This window comes from Staurois parvus, unplaced genomic scaffold (genome assembly GCF_062004578.1).
Source record: "Staurois parvus isolate SC_StPar_1 unplaced genomic scaffold, SC_StPar_1.0 ptg002748l, whole genome shotgun sequence".
Lineage (NCBI taxonomy): Eukaryota > Metazoa > Chordata > Amphibia > Anura > Ranidae > Staurois > Staurois parvus.
The window spans coordinates 161,076-175,375 of NW_028320544.1; the positions used below are offsets into that span (position 1 = coordinate 161,076).

General features: G+C 38.6%; 1 protein-coding gene across 1 annotated transcript in view; it reads right to left on the reverse strand.

Annotated features, from left to right (window-relative positions):
• LOC149429353 (netrin receptor UNC5A-like) overlaps positions 1–14,300 on the reverse strand; it is a 245,243-nt gene that overhangs the window by 122,205 nt on the left and 108,738 nt on the right. Inside the window, exons 3-6 of the mRNA XM_089666510.1 lie at positions 11,560–11,663; positions 4,784–4,964; positions 3,926–4,093; positions 2,492–2,656 (exon numbers count right to left, since the gene is read on the reverse strand). Of these exons, the coding sequence (XP_089522636.1) occupies positions 2,492–2,656; positions 3,926–4,093; positions 4,784–4,964; positions 11,560–11,663 (618 nt within the window). The remainder of the gene's footprint in view (positions 1–2,491; positions 2,657–3,925; positions 4,094–4,783; positions 4,965–11,559; positions 11,664–14,300) is intronic.

Sequence of the window (14,300 nt, forward strand, 5' to 3'; positions counted from 1 at the left end):
TCACAGTGGCTCCACAAGTGTCTCTATAAACAACTCCATCATTGGTACCTGGGTCTCAGCCTTCCCCCAATTTTTACCACAGGTCCGGCTGAAACCCAAAAAGCCTGCAAACCGGTGACTTAGAGTTAACCCTTTCCCAACCCAGCCTGGGATGGTATCTAACTCACTCAAGCAGGGTTCAACCTGCTTACAAGCACATCCTAAAAAATATTCAATTTGTCTTGCATGCCACTTATACACATGCATAGCAGTGCACTTCCTTTGCTTTGGCACTCCTGTACCTTGAACCGCTTATGTCCTTAGTGTAAGATCAACTAAGGCTGGCTTATCAGAACAAAATTAATGGATTCCCCTATCCACAGACGCAAGGTGAATAAAGGAATCCTCCCCAATTAGCTATTGTATTCTGACAGTGGGGAATCAAGTTCTGTCACAATACACTGATCATCGCTGCAGCTGATTGGCTGCAGCTGATTGGCTGCAGCTGCTGATCAAAGGAAAGTTTTTCAACAGTCCCATTCGACAAAAGTTGATGGTTAGATCAATTTCTGTCAAGTGGGAACAGCCATGGATACATTTTGCTCCATTGCCAGCTTTAGGCAGATATCCTCTAAAGCACTACTGTTTCTGACTGCTAATCTTTTGATATTTGGAGTTAGATATGGTGATGCTATAACTGTGCTGCTCAGTGTTTCCTTTTTGAAGAGGAACCTGTACTTGAGAAACTGCAGTGCATGCATCTCCTTGCTTCTGTTTCATTAATTCTGTAAATCTATGCTTCTTTCACCCCTCCTGCTCATTCTTGGTCATTACCCCATTAGTCATCAGATTATCAGGGTGGCAAAGCTGACATGAGAAAGCAAAGCCCTGCTTGTCTTTCAAGATGGCTGTCTCCACACAAAGACACAGTGCAGAACAAATCTTTCTCAGTCAGCAATGGAGAATAGATCAGCAAAGATCACAGGCATTACTGCGGACTAGACCTTTGCCCTCTGAATTCATTTTGTGGACACAGCTTCCATAGTACAGGTCCTCTTTAATCACAATGGTAATATTGAGGTGATAAATATTTAATACAGTCACTAAAAAAGTATATTGCCATAAAAGCAAATATCAGTATACTTTATAGTGACAATGAAAAAAAACAAAAAAACAAAACAGCTGGTGGAAAAGGAAATTGATACAAATCACTTCCTAGACCATGGACAACATACGGCTGCAGTGCAAATTAGAGTGGTTTGAAGTTAATAATGGCAAGCAGTCACAGATCACTTTTCATTAGTCTCACTACACAACAGTAATATGGTATGTGACTGGATGCTGCAGGTACCTGACTAGTTCCTTTGTAGAAGAACTTAGAAGGAAGGATACTATGATAAGGTAATAAGGTATATGACTTCACTTAAAATCATTCATTTTCAGAAGCGGGTGCACCCAATAGAGTACTGGTGGAATCCATGTCAAAGACCCAACATTTTATTGTCTTTACCTCGACACTGTCAGTAGGGCAATTTGTAATTAAAGACAAACTCCAGTCAACATTTTTATTTAATTCTGGACTACACTTAGAACTGCTGGGTATTAAATGATGTTGGTATCCCTATTCAGTAGATGTTTCTGTTAAATACTGAAAGAGGTTCTAACCCTTTCCTATTCTACTATAAAATATGTTTTAATTTCTGTCTTCCCTGGAGAGATTTCCCCTCACTTCTGCTAACACCTGTCACAGTAACTGAGTGAAACTGGAACACAGGCAGCAAATTTCTGAAAGAGGATCTAAATCCTACTCATACTACTATGTAATATTTGTTTTTATTGCTACATCGGTCCTCCCTGGAGAGATTTCCTCTAACTTTCTGTTCAGTCAGACACCCTTCATATAAATGGAAAGTAGGTGGAATTCTAATGATTTCCTCTTCTATCTGGCCATCTGACCAGCATCAAATAGACATGAAGTAAGTAATTTTTCTTCCCTTCCTGTTCTGTCTGCCATTCATTATGTGGATAGGGCTTGAAGAGAAGTCTCCCAAATGGAGACAAAGGCAACAAAAAAGTTGACAAAGGTTCTAAACCTTCCATGTACTGCCCAAAATTGGAAAATCTAATCAGCAAAATACATTTCCTTTTGAAATCCATGAAGATTGGACATATCAGTGACTAGAAATGAAAGACGCGGCTATCATTGTCCCAATTACCACAAATGAGCCCGCCATGAATTTTCTAAATCTAATTTAGGCAATTGTTAAAATCCAGAGCAAGCATAAAGAATCCAGATATGTTTCTAACTTGACAACCTGCAACTGAAAAGTTCATATGAGTATGTCATTACATGTATGACCTTTTCCACACTGTGTAATTACTGGAAGTAATTCATTTCTTAGAAAAATAAAGCTAAATAGTGAAGAACCTCTCAAATCTGCATTATTTTATCTACATGGTTTTAAAGGCACTAGGTGACATTTACGAAGCATGCAAGTGTGATAATACTTACTGTGCATACAGAGTTCATTAGTGCAGTTTCGAGTCTCGGTGCCAAGCCCTGGACATTCCTGCCCTCCATTGCGTGGAGCAGGTTGAGTACAATCTCTGCTTCTCCGGTGGGTGCAGTCTGATGTACAAGAAGACCAGTAGCTCCACTCAGTCCATCCTCCACTTACTGTGTACACAGACAACCAAGAACACAATTTCAAATACATAATGAGCTCATAAAGCACACTTTAAATTTTTTTCTCCCTCTCATTCACATACCAAGTCCCATATATATATATATATATATATATATCACTTCTAAATGTCCCAAGTGTTTTCCTATAAATATAGGAGAAACCCCACCTCACAACCTGCAGTATTATTTCTCTCTTGCTTGTCTCTCTCCAGAACAAACTAATCTCTCACTCTGCTGTTAAGGTGTCTTTTTTCCTCTCTATTACAACAACATGCATAGTTATCTCCACTGAGTTACTCATAGGTAATATGTTTAGGAATGTTTCATTCTGGTCCTTCATTATTGCACACCTGCTCTTTTCTCATCATGCTGCTGCATTATTGCACTGTACCAAGCTCAGCATTTTATATCTGAGCGGCAATTTATCCATAATGCTCTCTCCCTGTGCTATGTCTATATATCTTGACAGAGAGCAGAACTCAATGTGCAGCCAGCCACAAATATTTAATAGTCATACATGTGCCAGGCTACAAACTAGTTTCTGCTGATTTCAGATTGGTAATCCATTAATCCAGCTTTCCACAGTTTAGAGTGTCCAGGCAAATAAAAACCCTCCTCCAGTCCAGTTTTTTTAAGCTTTAAGTAGAGAGGGGAAGAGTTAGAAATTCTGTTCTTTTTGTACCCCTCTGTCTCTGGTTTCATTGTGGAGATTCTCCTATAACTCCTGTCCCTGTGATGCCAGTAAAAAGAAATGGAAGGTACCAGTGACACATGGACGGGAAGGTACAGACAGAAAAAAGACCAAACAATCTAACCTCTCTATATTAAAATATATATTTTTTTTATCTGTGCCTCCATTAGAGGTTTACCCTCGCTTCCTTTCCTGACAGGATGTAAGAAGAAATCTCCGCAACAGGGACACAAAAGGCGATAAAAAGTAGAAAGAAGCTCTACACATGGTACACTCTAATACACATGATGATAGTATTGGACAAATGATCGTCCTTTTTTTTCTGCATGCTAGTCTCATATCGAAAACTAGTTAGGCTTCTAGAGAAATTTCTCGTAAAACAGAAAACAACTTCCCACAATGATGTAATGTATTGTATGTGTTCTAGACATAACTCTTCCCAAATATATTTAAAGCAAAATTTAAAAGCTGGCTGAACTTAGGTTTCAAAACAGATGTGCGAAAAGTTAGGTGTTGCTTCGCACTGCTATGAAATAAGTCTAAAATGTGGAAACGGCAGCCAGTCTTACCAGGACAGAGAGTTGTGCAGGCTGTTTTCTGGATATTCTGACCCTCACAAAATGATCCTCCATTTAAAGGTGTGGGGTTGGTACAGGTTCGGCTTCTTTTCTGCCACCCTCTTCCACAGGTTGTACTGCACGGAGACCATTCTGTCCATGATGACCACCCTCCATTAACTTGGAAAAAGCACATGCACATATATGACCCAGATCATATTTTACAGAGGACAGGGTGCCTGTTCAATTCTAAACATGTATGAATAACTTGAATAGCAAAACTGACATAAGGAGCAGGTATCCTTTGGTAGACTAAGAAGTCCACTGAGATCTCTGTGGCTCCAGTGGAGCATCCAAGATGGAGATTACGAGTAAAGCATTAAGCATCCAGTTAATATAAATGATGGCACTTTGCATAGTACAAAAAATCTAGTCAATACAAATTCTCTAATGGGAATGGTGCAAAAAATGATAAAGGCTTGCTATAGAGTATTATTATTTCCAATTTTGATGAAATAAAAGCAACAGATGAACAAAGGTCAAGCATTTGCATACAGAGGTAATTTATTTAATGGTGGACTGTTAAGCAGAGGCAAATATATAGTTCCTAGTGGAGAATGCCTTTAAATAAATTCTCAATTACCACACTACTTGATATAATATATTAGTGCAGAAGCTTGAAAAGTATCCCACCTCTAACAGTCTCCAGTTTGAAATGGCAGAAACACATTTCTCCTAGACTAAATACAGTTGTCAATCCTTATATAACAGAGATTTAATTGAGAGACTAGAAGTTTAAACCTGTACCTTTCACTGTCTGACCTCTATACTCACATTAGGAAACAGTGCAGTAAATTGCAGTAAACTCACCATACACCGTAATGGCCGCTGAGTTACTTCTCCGTCTGGCAACTATATTCTTAGCCACACAAGTATAATTCCCTGTGTCAGCTAGACGAGCCTGTCTTAGAATTAAACTGTGGTCTGTTCCAATGAACAGGTTGGAGTCCAATTCAGGGTCCAATACATCCTCATTCCTAAGCCACTCCACCTTAAAATATATAAAACAGGATGAAGAGCTAAAGATTATGGAAGTAGATGATTCATGAGTAAAATATAAGCAATAAGAATACAATTACAACTTGATTATCCATAATGCAGTGCCTCTTACTCCTAACTGCAATATACCAAAGCTCTGATTTAATTGTTTAGGCTGGTACTTCGAGTGCAAATCTGTTATGTGTTTATCGGCTACTGCACTATGAAGATCAAAAAGAGAGATCAGAATGACAGTTAGGGGCCTATTTATTAAAGATCAAAGTTAAATTTCTGCACAGCTTTCCTTCATGATAAAGCTCTTCACTGTTCCTCACCTATTTAAAAATGCATGTTGGAGTGTGCTTTGCAAACATCTACCAGGCTTATCTAAGCTTTTTGTTTTTGCCAAAATATCACATCAAAGTCAATCACTCAGAAATACTTAGCCCATTTGGATCTACTTATATTGCATTCATAGGACATTTTTTTTTAAACCAAGGAATGTAATTAATTAAAAAGCTGCTCAGAGTAGCAAACTGATAATTCAGTGAATACCAGAACCAACTGAATTGAAGTCAATGAAGAGGTTTTAATGATAGGATAGGGAAATCCATTTAGGCATTTCTTTATCATTTTGAAATTTAACATAATTTATTACTTAATAGTTTCTAGTCTGTCCTCATTTTACTGTTTTGTTGTCACTTGCTAGGATTATGCAATGAGACATAATTTTACACCACAGGGAATTGTGAAAATGTGTTTGTTTAACTGGGGAATTTTATCTTTCTTTTTAAAAGATTGTATTTCATTTTATTTTTAAATGGAATCTGCTTAGGAAATACACTCCAAATGCTGCACAACATGTCTGGGATATGTTCTTAAAGCAGACTGGATCCATTCTATAATAATAAAAATGTGAAAAATATACAAATCACAAATAATAGCGCAAACCAAATCACACAACTAAATATAACCACCACCAAATAAGTGCATATTAATAGTGCAAACAAAAAATCAATAAATGGGGAATCTCAATATAGTCCATTCAGAAAAGTCCATATAAACATGATCCTCAGTAAATGAAGTAATGAGATCCTCCTTCATAAGCAATGTGGTATTCAGTGCTCAAAAACACCCCATCAAAATGCACACTCACCATGTGCTAGTAATTAACCAGCATGTTAGTATATATCCAGCATTCACCAAACAGACTTCAAAGGACGATCCTTGTGTATTGGTAATTACTCAGCATACTATTATATGTATCCAGCATATCACCAAACAAACTCCAGAGAAGATCCTCTCATATCCAGATTTGCACATGTGGGTAAAGAAAATACTCGCCATAGTGCAGTATCATCCAACAAATTTATTGCAAAACAAACCCCCCTTAAAATCACACTCACAATGAGCAAATAAAAACAAGGCGTTTTGTTATATCAGAGCTCCAGTCTCTGCATCCTGTGTCTCACCAACCAGCCCGCATTCAAGATGGTAATAGCGCGATCACGTGATCCGGACACGTCCATCAGCATGAGTAGTGATGTCACAGGAAGGCCACACCCTGACGCGGTTCATCCAATGACTTCTTCCGAGGGAAGAATTTGTTGGATGATACTGCACTATGGCGAGTATTTTCTTTACCCACATGTGCTAATCTGGATATGAGAGGATCTTCTCTGGAGTTTTTTTGGTGATATGCTGGATACATAGTAGTATGCTGAGTAATTACCAACACATGAGGATCGTCCTTTGAAGTCTGTTTGGTGAATGCTGGATATATACTAACATGCTGCTTAATTATAATTACTAGCACATGGTGAGTGCGCATTCTGATGGGGTGTTTTTGAGCACTGAATACCACATTGCTTATGAAGGAGGATCTCATTACTTCATTTACTGAGGATCATGTTTATATGGACTTTTCTGAATGAACTATATTGAGATTCCCCATTTATTGATTTTTTGTTTGCACTATTAATATGCACTTATTTGGTGGTGGTTATATTTAGTTGTGTGATTTGGTTTGCGCTATTATTTGTGATTTGTATATTTTTCACATTTTTATTATTATTTTGAGTTTTTTAATAATAGCAGCATCCAGTGAGTGTATTTCCTCTCTTTATTACATTGGCGCAATGATGTTGGTATAATAGAAGTGTTGTATTTATTGGAACATTTCTTTGGTAACTAACTTTTTAGTGATTGTTTTGATCCATTCTATACAGCCAGCTTAACTCAGTAGCCAAAAAAATGTTTACCCTGCACCAAAGTCAGCCAGCTAGTGCAATAGGAATGAATGGTACAATGTGACTGATTTACGAAAAATAATTCTAGCAAAGTGGAGGCAATTCTTAAAGCAGTCAATGACATATCAGTTCTAAATTTTGTTTTGTAGTACATGTAAGAAATAAAAAGACTAAAAGGAGGATTTCCTAAAACTGGAGAGTGCAAAATCTAGTGTAGCTCTGTACAGAAACCAATCAACTTCCAAGTTTTATTGTTAAGCTTTGACAAGTTTTATTGTCAAAGCTTAACTGAACAAGCTGAAGTTGAAAGCTGATTGCGAACCATGCACAGCTGCACCAGTTTCTGAGTGCTCTGGTTTTAGTGAGTCTCCCCCTAAGTGTAGAGTTGAACACTGCCATTATTGAGTAGAAAAAAAATCCCATTTTTAACTGGCATATTTTGCATATTATCAAATACTGGAATATTCTCAATAAGAATAAGAAAGTACACTGTAAGCTATCATATTCAGTAAATTGTACCACATATCTTGGATGGGCATAAGAACCTGACACATTTCACAAGTGAATAGTAATATTTGCTAATTGTGATAGCTGAAAATGTCAGAGAAACCTGTTTTCAGATGAAATGTTAGCACTTGGAAACACTAGAAAACTATCATGGTCTGATTCATGTTTACTTTTTTTTTAGTTCACTCTTTTTTAAATTAACGTTTTATAGCTGTTCTGTTCTTCTGTCCATACAATCTTTGTTTTACAATTGAACATTTTACACGTGACACAGGACTACCAGAGCCCTATGGGTTAGCTAAAGAGACAGCACAACTATAATGCTTACTCTGTCTGACTGAAACTTGAGACCTCATAAGGATAAACCACAGCTCTGACTCTTTTGCTTGTGTGTAAATTTCAGCTTGAGATTTTGAGCTCTGTACACAGGCTTTTCACAACATATTGTTATTCAATATTTTTTATTTACATGACTTAAAAATCAAAATCAAATATATTGAATTCTTTATTGTATTTAATGTTTTAAGTCCTGAAAAAAAAGAAAATATGTTCAAAACCGCTACGTATTTTCTTTAAAATCGTGTTAACACCTAGAAAATTTGACTTCAATTTTGCCAAGTGTATTTCTAATAATGTTTCATTTATATTTTATTTGACATAGGAATATTGGAGTAAAAAATTATATCTCAGTGAAACTGAAAATGGGCTTTCCTGAGCTCTATGGATGCCCTTCATAGATGGGTACACTTATGCCAGAACCGATGCTGCTTTACCTTCATGACAATGGCATAAATATTTGCATTGCAGTACATCCTCTTATGTCCTTGTAGTTGGAAGCCTGGTAAATCACATTCATTAACCTACACACTTTTTCTTGAGCTCTTTAAATTATATTTGCTGTATGTCATGGACATTTTATTTGCTGTAAAAGACATAACGTCTGCATGTTTAGAGAAGAAAAATGAAACGGGAAATGTAGTTGACATTTTCTTACAATGGAATCTAAAGTTTCCATAAACAAAGTCAAGGTCTATATATACACATAAATTATCAAGTCCATTGTTAAGTTCTGGTAATATAAAAGTAGGGTGAGATGAAACTGGATATGAACTAATTTTTCCTCTATATTCAGCTTGGTTAAGGAAGTTTTTCATTCCTTACAATGAAAACTTATCATTTCATTTTATCAATTGTGTTATACAATTTTTCTTTGAGTTACTGCATATCTTCAATGTGTAACTACAATACGTACGGAGTGTTCAGCTGGGACAATGCTCAAGTCTGGTGGCAATAAAGAATAACCTTTATTTCCATTTTTGTATGCTCACAATATATTCTGTACTAAATAAAATAGCATTCCTTTTCATGCATTTTTTTAGTATTATTTGTTGTTTTGAGCCTTTAGTGGGCTTATTAGAGAAATGTCTTTTCTGTAGATTGTATGAAAAATGTAATTTTTTGGATCTTTTCATTTTACAGAAAAACTCAAAGCTTGTTTCCCAGGATCAAGCAATTAATGCTCTGTTTATGCAGGTAACAAGGCACAAAATAAATGTGTAAATATATTGAATAAAGAAATCAGCTTTTAATTTGCAAAATATGCTATTGTTGAGGGTGACTAAAGCTGGTAAATTTTGGAACCTTCCCTCCCAACATGAATATCAGCACCCTCCTGCCAACATCCTTCCTTTAAAAAACTTGAAGGAGTCAGATGAAAAAATTGTTGGCTGAACAGTGGATGCTTCCAATCAGATGCAGCCATTGTTCCAGTATTCTGGCTGGCACCAGCTGCCAGAATACAGTAGTTGCAGTGGGAGATTCATCCATCCATGCTGAATGAATACCATGGATGAGGGAATCTGGTAAGATTTTTTTTTTCATTCAATCTGCTAGTTGAATGAAAAAAAAAATATATCAGTGTATGGCCAGGTTAATGTCTGTGTTTAAATTTTAAAGCAATTTAAAAGCACTGAGAATTGATCAAAAAGCCAAAGGGGTCCACTCCCTGTAGACATAAGCTCAAGTTAATCAACTGTCCATAAATAGTCATAAGGTGCTATCTTCATAACCAAAATATCATCAGAAATTTAGAGGCTAAGAGAAGCCTGAAGGTAGTAGTTACCAAAAGAAGACCAAGCAGTATAAGTAAAGCAAATATATTGATTCACTACAAAAATATAAAAAAACCACTAGAAACAATACCTCCACCAGTCACCGAGTTAAAAAATGACAATGATGTAATTAAAAGAACGTGTTTGTGTTTAAGCCTAAAGAATTAGCCTGCTCATGCTTGCCAGTCAATTATTCTTTGGCAAGTATAGATCTTTAATGAATTACAATTCCTCTAACATATGAATCAGGGTATAGGGCAGAGGAAGCTTGTGCTGGAAGAGTAAGTGGGAATTTGCCCTGCAGGCAAGTACACAGTGGAGATACTCCCCCAATAAGACTTAATCAGACAACTGCTGGGCAGATAAATAGGTCCCTAAGACCTGCAATACTTCAGCATCTACATCCTGCAATGTCTTGTGACCAAATGCAGAAAGCTGCAAAAGACGTCTATGCTGGAAGAATGTGAAACTGTGCAATGTGTCGCACTAACCCACCGTATCGCACTAACCTCAGCGCTTAATCATAAGCCACCATGGTGGGTTATGATTAAGCGCTGAGGTTAATGCAATATGTGTGAACCCCCCCCCCACTAGCATACCGTATGGTGTTTTTAAGCTACTTTTCTATACAATAAAGTGGATATGCGCTTTAGTGTGGCCTCCCGGACTTTCCTTTGATCTACTCCTGTAGTGTTATTTGGTTTGTCTCAGCTCTCTAACTGCTACATCTACAGAACAGCTTGTTCTGTTGAAAAATAACAGACTTACTGATTATATCACCAGGTGAAAAAAAAGAAAGAAAGCCTAAAAAAGAAAATGAATGGAGCCTTCACATCTAAGAAATGGTAATATGCAATATAATGACTGTTTGCTTTTGCATTTAATACCACTTTAATGCGACGCCAATTTCTGGTTTTACAAATCTATTCAAGTGTGCATTCTTAATTCAGAAATGTACCTTCTATTGCTCTCAGCCTCCTCCAGAAATCAAAATTCCATTTTTTTTTTTACTAGTTGTACTAGTTTCTTTAGAGGGTGGCTGCATTTGTTCTCCATGGTCCCAGTTGTATGTTGGAAGGTAGCCACCCTTTCTTGCTCTCTCCCAAGATGGACTATGGGATTTGTAGATTGCATAGAGCAGTGCACATTCAGGGGCGGACTGACAACTCATGGGGCCCCTGGGCAATAGGGGATCATGGGGCCCCTGTGTCCTTGCCCAAACTCAAAAAAGTCTATGAAAAAGGTACCAGGGGCATCTCATGGGGCCCCCTACTGACCAAGGCCCTCGGGCAGTGCCTGAGTTTCCAAATGGTCAGTCCGCCCCTGTGCACATTACTACAATTGCTCGTTCCAAACAAATGGATGCAAAATAGGGAAAGGAGAGTTTTGATAGCTCATGAAAGACATTACAAGGAGACAGACAAACACAGAAACATTTTTTTTTAACCAAAAAATTACATGGCCATTAAATAGTGGATATGTATGGATTATATCTGGAGAATAAGGCTGTCGTTTATTACTACTTTAAATAGTGACATCCTTTAGTATGTTTACATAATTACGAAAATAATCTATATTGTACTGCCTGTAAGAAGAGCAGATGAAGTCACTTGCAAGTTTTCAAAGTGATAGATGGCAGAAAACAAGACAACCAAGTCTCATGCTCTCCCCTTGACATCCTGTTATGTGAAAGGGATGAGCGCATGGGAGTAATGCTTAGTGACACGTTTGTAGCGCTCACCTCTGCAGGAGGAATCCCCTCAGGTGGCTGACATAACAGAGTCACCTCCTGGTCCAGTGACACTTCCCTCGACACAGGCTCCTTCTCGAAATTCTTCCTGAGGTCTTAACAAAGAAACAAACAAAGGGAAGTGAAAGATAAAGCGAGGAGTTAACCGTGTTAATCTAAATGAGATATGCGCACACATAATAACAGGTAGCACTGCAACAGTATGACATTGGGAGCGCTTCCGGAGAGGAATAAAACCAGCCTGTGCCTATTGGCTCTCCGCTGCTACTCCTGCCAGCTCTGTATAACCACATATTACAGCATGACAGTGATAGAGAGTGACAGAGAAGGATGTATACACAGTGCCTTCCCCTCCCCTTGGGGTATGCAGGTTTAAAATAAACTGAATTCCACATTCATTTAGCCTGTTCATCTACATTTCTCTTTCTCCTTGCTGCATCCCAGCTTACAGCACACACGACTAGATTGCAAATGACAGAAATTGACGTGGGGATGCACAGTCCCCCATAGCACTGCTCTACTGGCACCCCGTGGCAAGATGCACCAGCTCAGTAATAACATGGGCCACCTCGTTGCTTACCTGTCTTCTCTTGTTTGTATTTAGTGCTCTAAAAGGACCCTGACAACCATGTTTTGAGCAAAGGAATTGCAGGCTTCTATTTACTGCTAGGAAAGTGCAGACATTGCCATTGTGAGTAGTCCATTGAACAGAAAGCATAGCCAGCTGTGTGAGGTGAATACAGGCAATCACCGTCTCCTTTGCAAGCCTAAATTGAAGTCCAAATTAACTTTTAGTTTAAATCATTACAGGTGAACTAAAATAAAAAAAAAAATGTCAGTGTCTTCAGCGTGTTTTCTCACTAAAAGCAGCTACAGCTCAAATAGAAAAGCCTGCCCCAAGCCAGCATGCTGCAGAGTGGGACCCATGCTCTCAGTGGTGGAGCAGTGATCTCACTACAGAGATCTGACACCCCCCCGACTGATTCTGACCTTTATATATTGAAAGGCTGGGGTGACCCTCGGGTGATAGGAGGTCAACCTTGATAGATAAACGAGTGCCACATCCCTGTATAGGATATTGAGAAGAAGAATGGGGAGTTGAACTTTCTAGGCACAGAGACTCGGTACACAAAAAAATAAAATCAATGTTCCTTTATTAACATCACATCATCTCTAAAATATATCTTATATGATATCATTGCACAATTCGCCCACAGCTAATATCACATGACCCACCAACCACAATGAATGATTGCAAAAGAAGGTTGCAGTATGGATAGTACCAACAAAGTAATCCTTCAAAGAGGCAGGGGATATTCAGGCTGCGCAGGCAGCGCCCGACATGTTTCACGACAACCGTTGCTTCCTCAGGGGCTAGCAATATTTCTTGCGAGGATAAATATACTTAGGCATAATGGATACACATAGGGGTTACAAAACAACATAGTATAAGAAAAATGGTAGTATTCACTTACAAAATTAACCAGTATGCACTGGGCAATGATGAACTCCCCGGGACCTCTATTTCTGCAATCAGCAAAGTCTGTGCTCCCTACTGAATGGAGAGCACTGGCTCTAACTCAGCAGGGAGTGAGTTGGACCTCTGCAAAGAGATCATTGCCTCCCCACTGACAGCAAGGGTCCTTCTCTGGCAAGGGACAGGCTTTTCTACTCTGCCTGCTTTTTAAAGAGAACGAACTTTAAGCCTTTGGACATATTTTTTTTTTTTATGTTCCTGGGATGCATTTAGCTGATTAAAGCTGAGATTGTATTTAAAAAAAAAGATTATTGTTACATTTTTTTTATTGTAGTACTTTGTCCCAAAGTGCTACCTAACTCCACTTAATTCGATTTGCTAGCAGGCTGTATAGAATAATTACTCAATATTCTATACAGGGACGTGGCAAGTTAGAGCTGGGTATTTCACTGTTTTGTTATTTGACATGCGTCGCCCTTCCATGTGCTCCTTGCTGTGAAGGCCAGGTATAGACTGAGGCAGTAACCATTTTTTGTACTGTTCAATTGCTGGTTGAGGGGGCGCACTGGACTCCCTGGCTGCCATTGTGCTACATGCTGGGTGTCCAGTGCACTCCAGTACCTTTGAGGAGGGGTGGGCTCCCGCTGGTCCAAGTGCCTCTACTATGGGGGCTCTTAAATTTGTAGAGTTAGGAACTACAGAATACTGGAGTGCCGTGACAAGGCTCTGTAGCTTACGCATGTATTTGCAAATGTGTGCTAACTAAACCCCTGTTTTTAACACATACTGCTAGACAAGTAAATTCGGTTTGTTTGCAGGTTGGCTGGCAAGTTGAGCTGGGAATATTTCTGTTTTGTTGTTTGACATGCGTCACCTGTCCATGTGCTCCTTGCTGTGAAGGCCAGTTATAGACTGGGGCAGTGACTGTTTTTGTACCTAACTCCACTTACTGTATGAAGTTGACCTGCCCCCCTGTCTGTACAGCAAATCTGACCACAGCTTGGGTGGAGATGGATCCATCATAACTGCATCATGTCTTGGCTTAGACCACTCTCTTGGGACAACTGTGGCAAGAGGAATGGAGAGAGAAAGGAAACTAACACATCCCCTTTTCCCTCTGCATTCCTATTGTCTCAGGAAAGTGACAAGCTACAGGTACAATGGATCTGTCAGCTTACTGTACAAGCTGTTGTTGAATTTGCCATGTGGGGAGGGGGCAGGTCAGACTTTATAACAGGACTTGGGAAGCACCTAG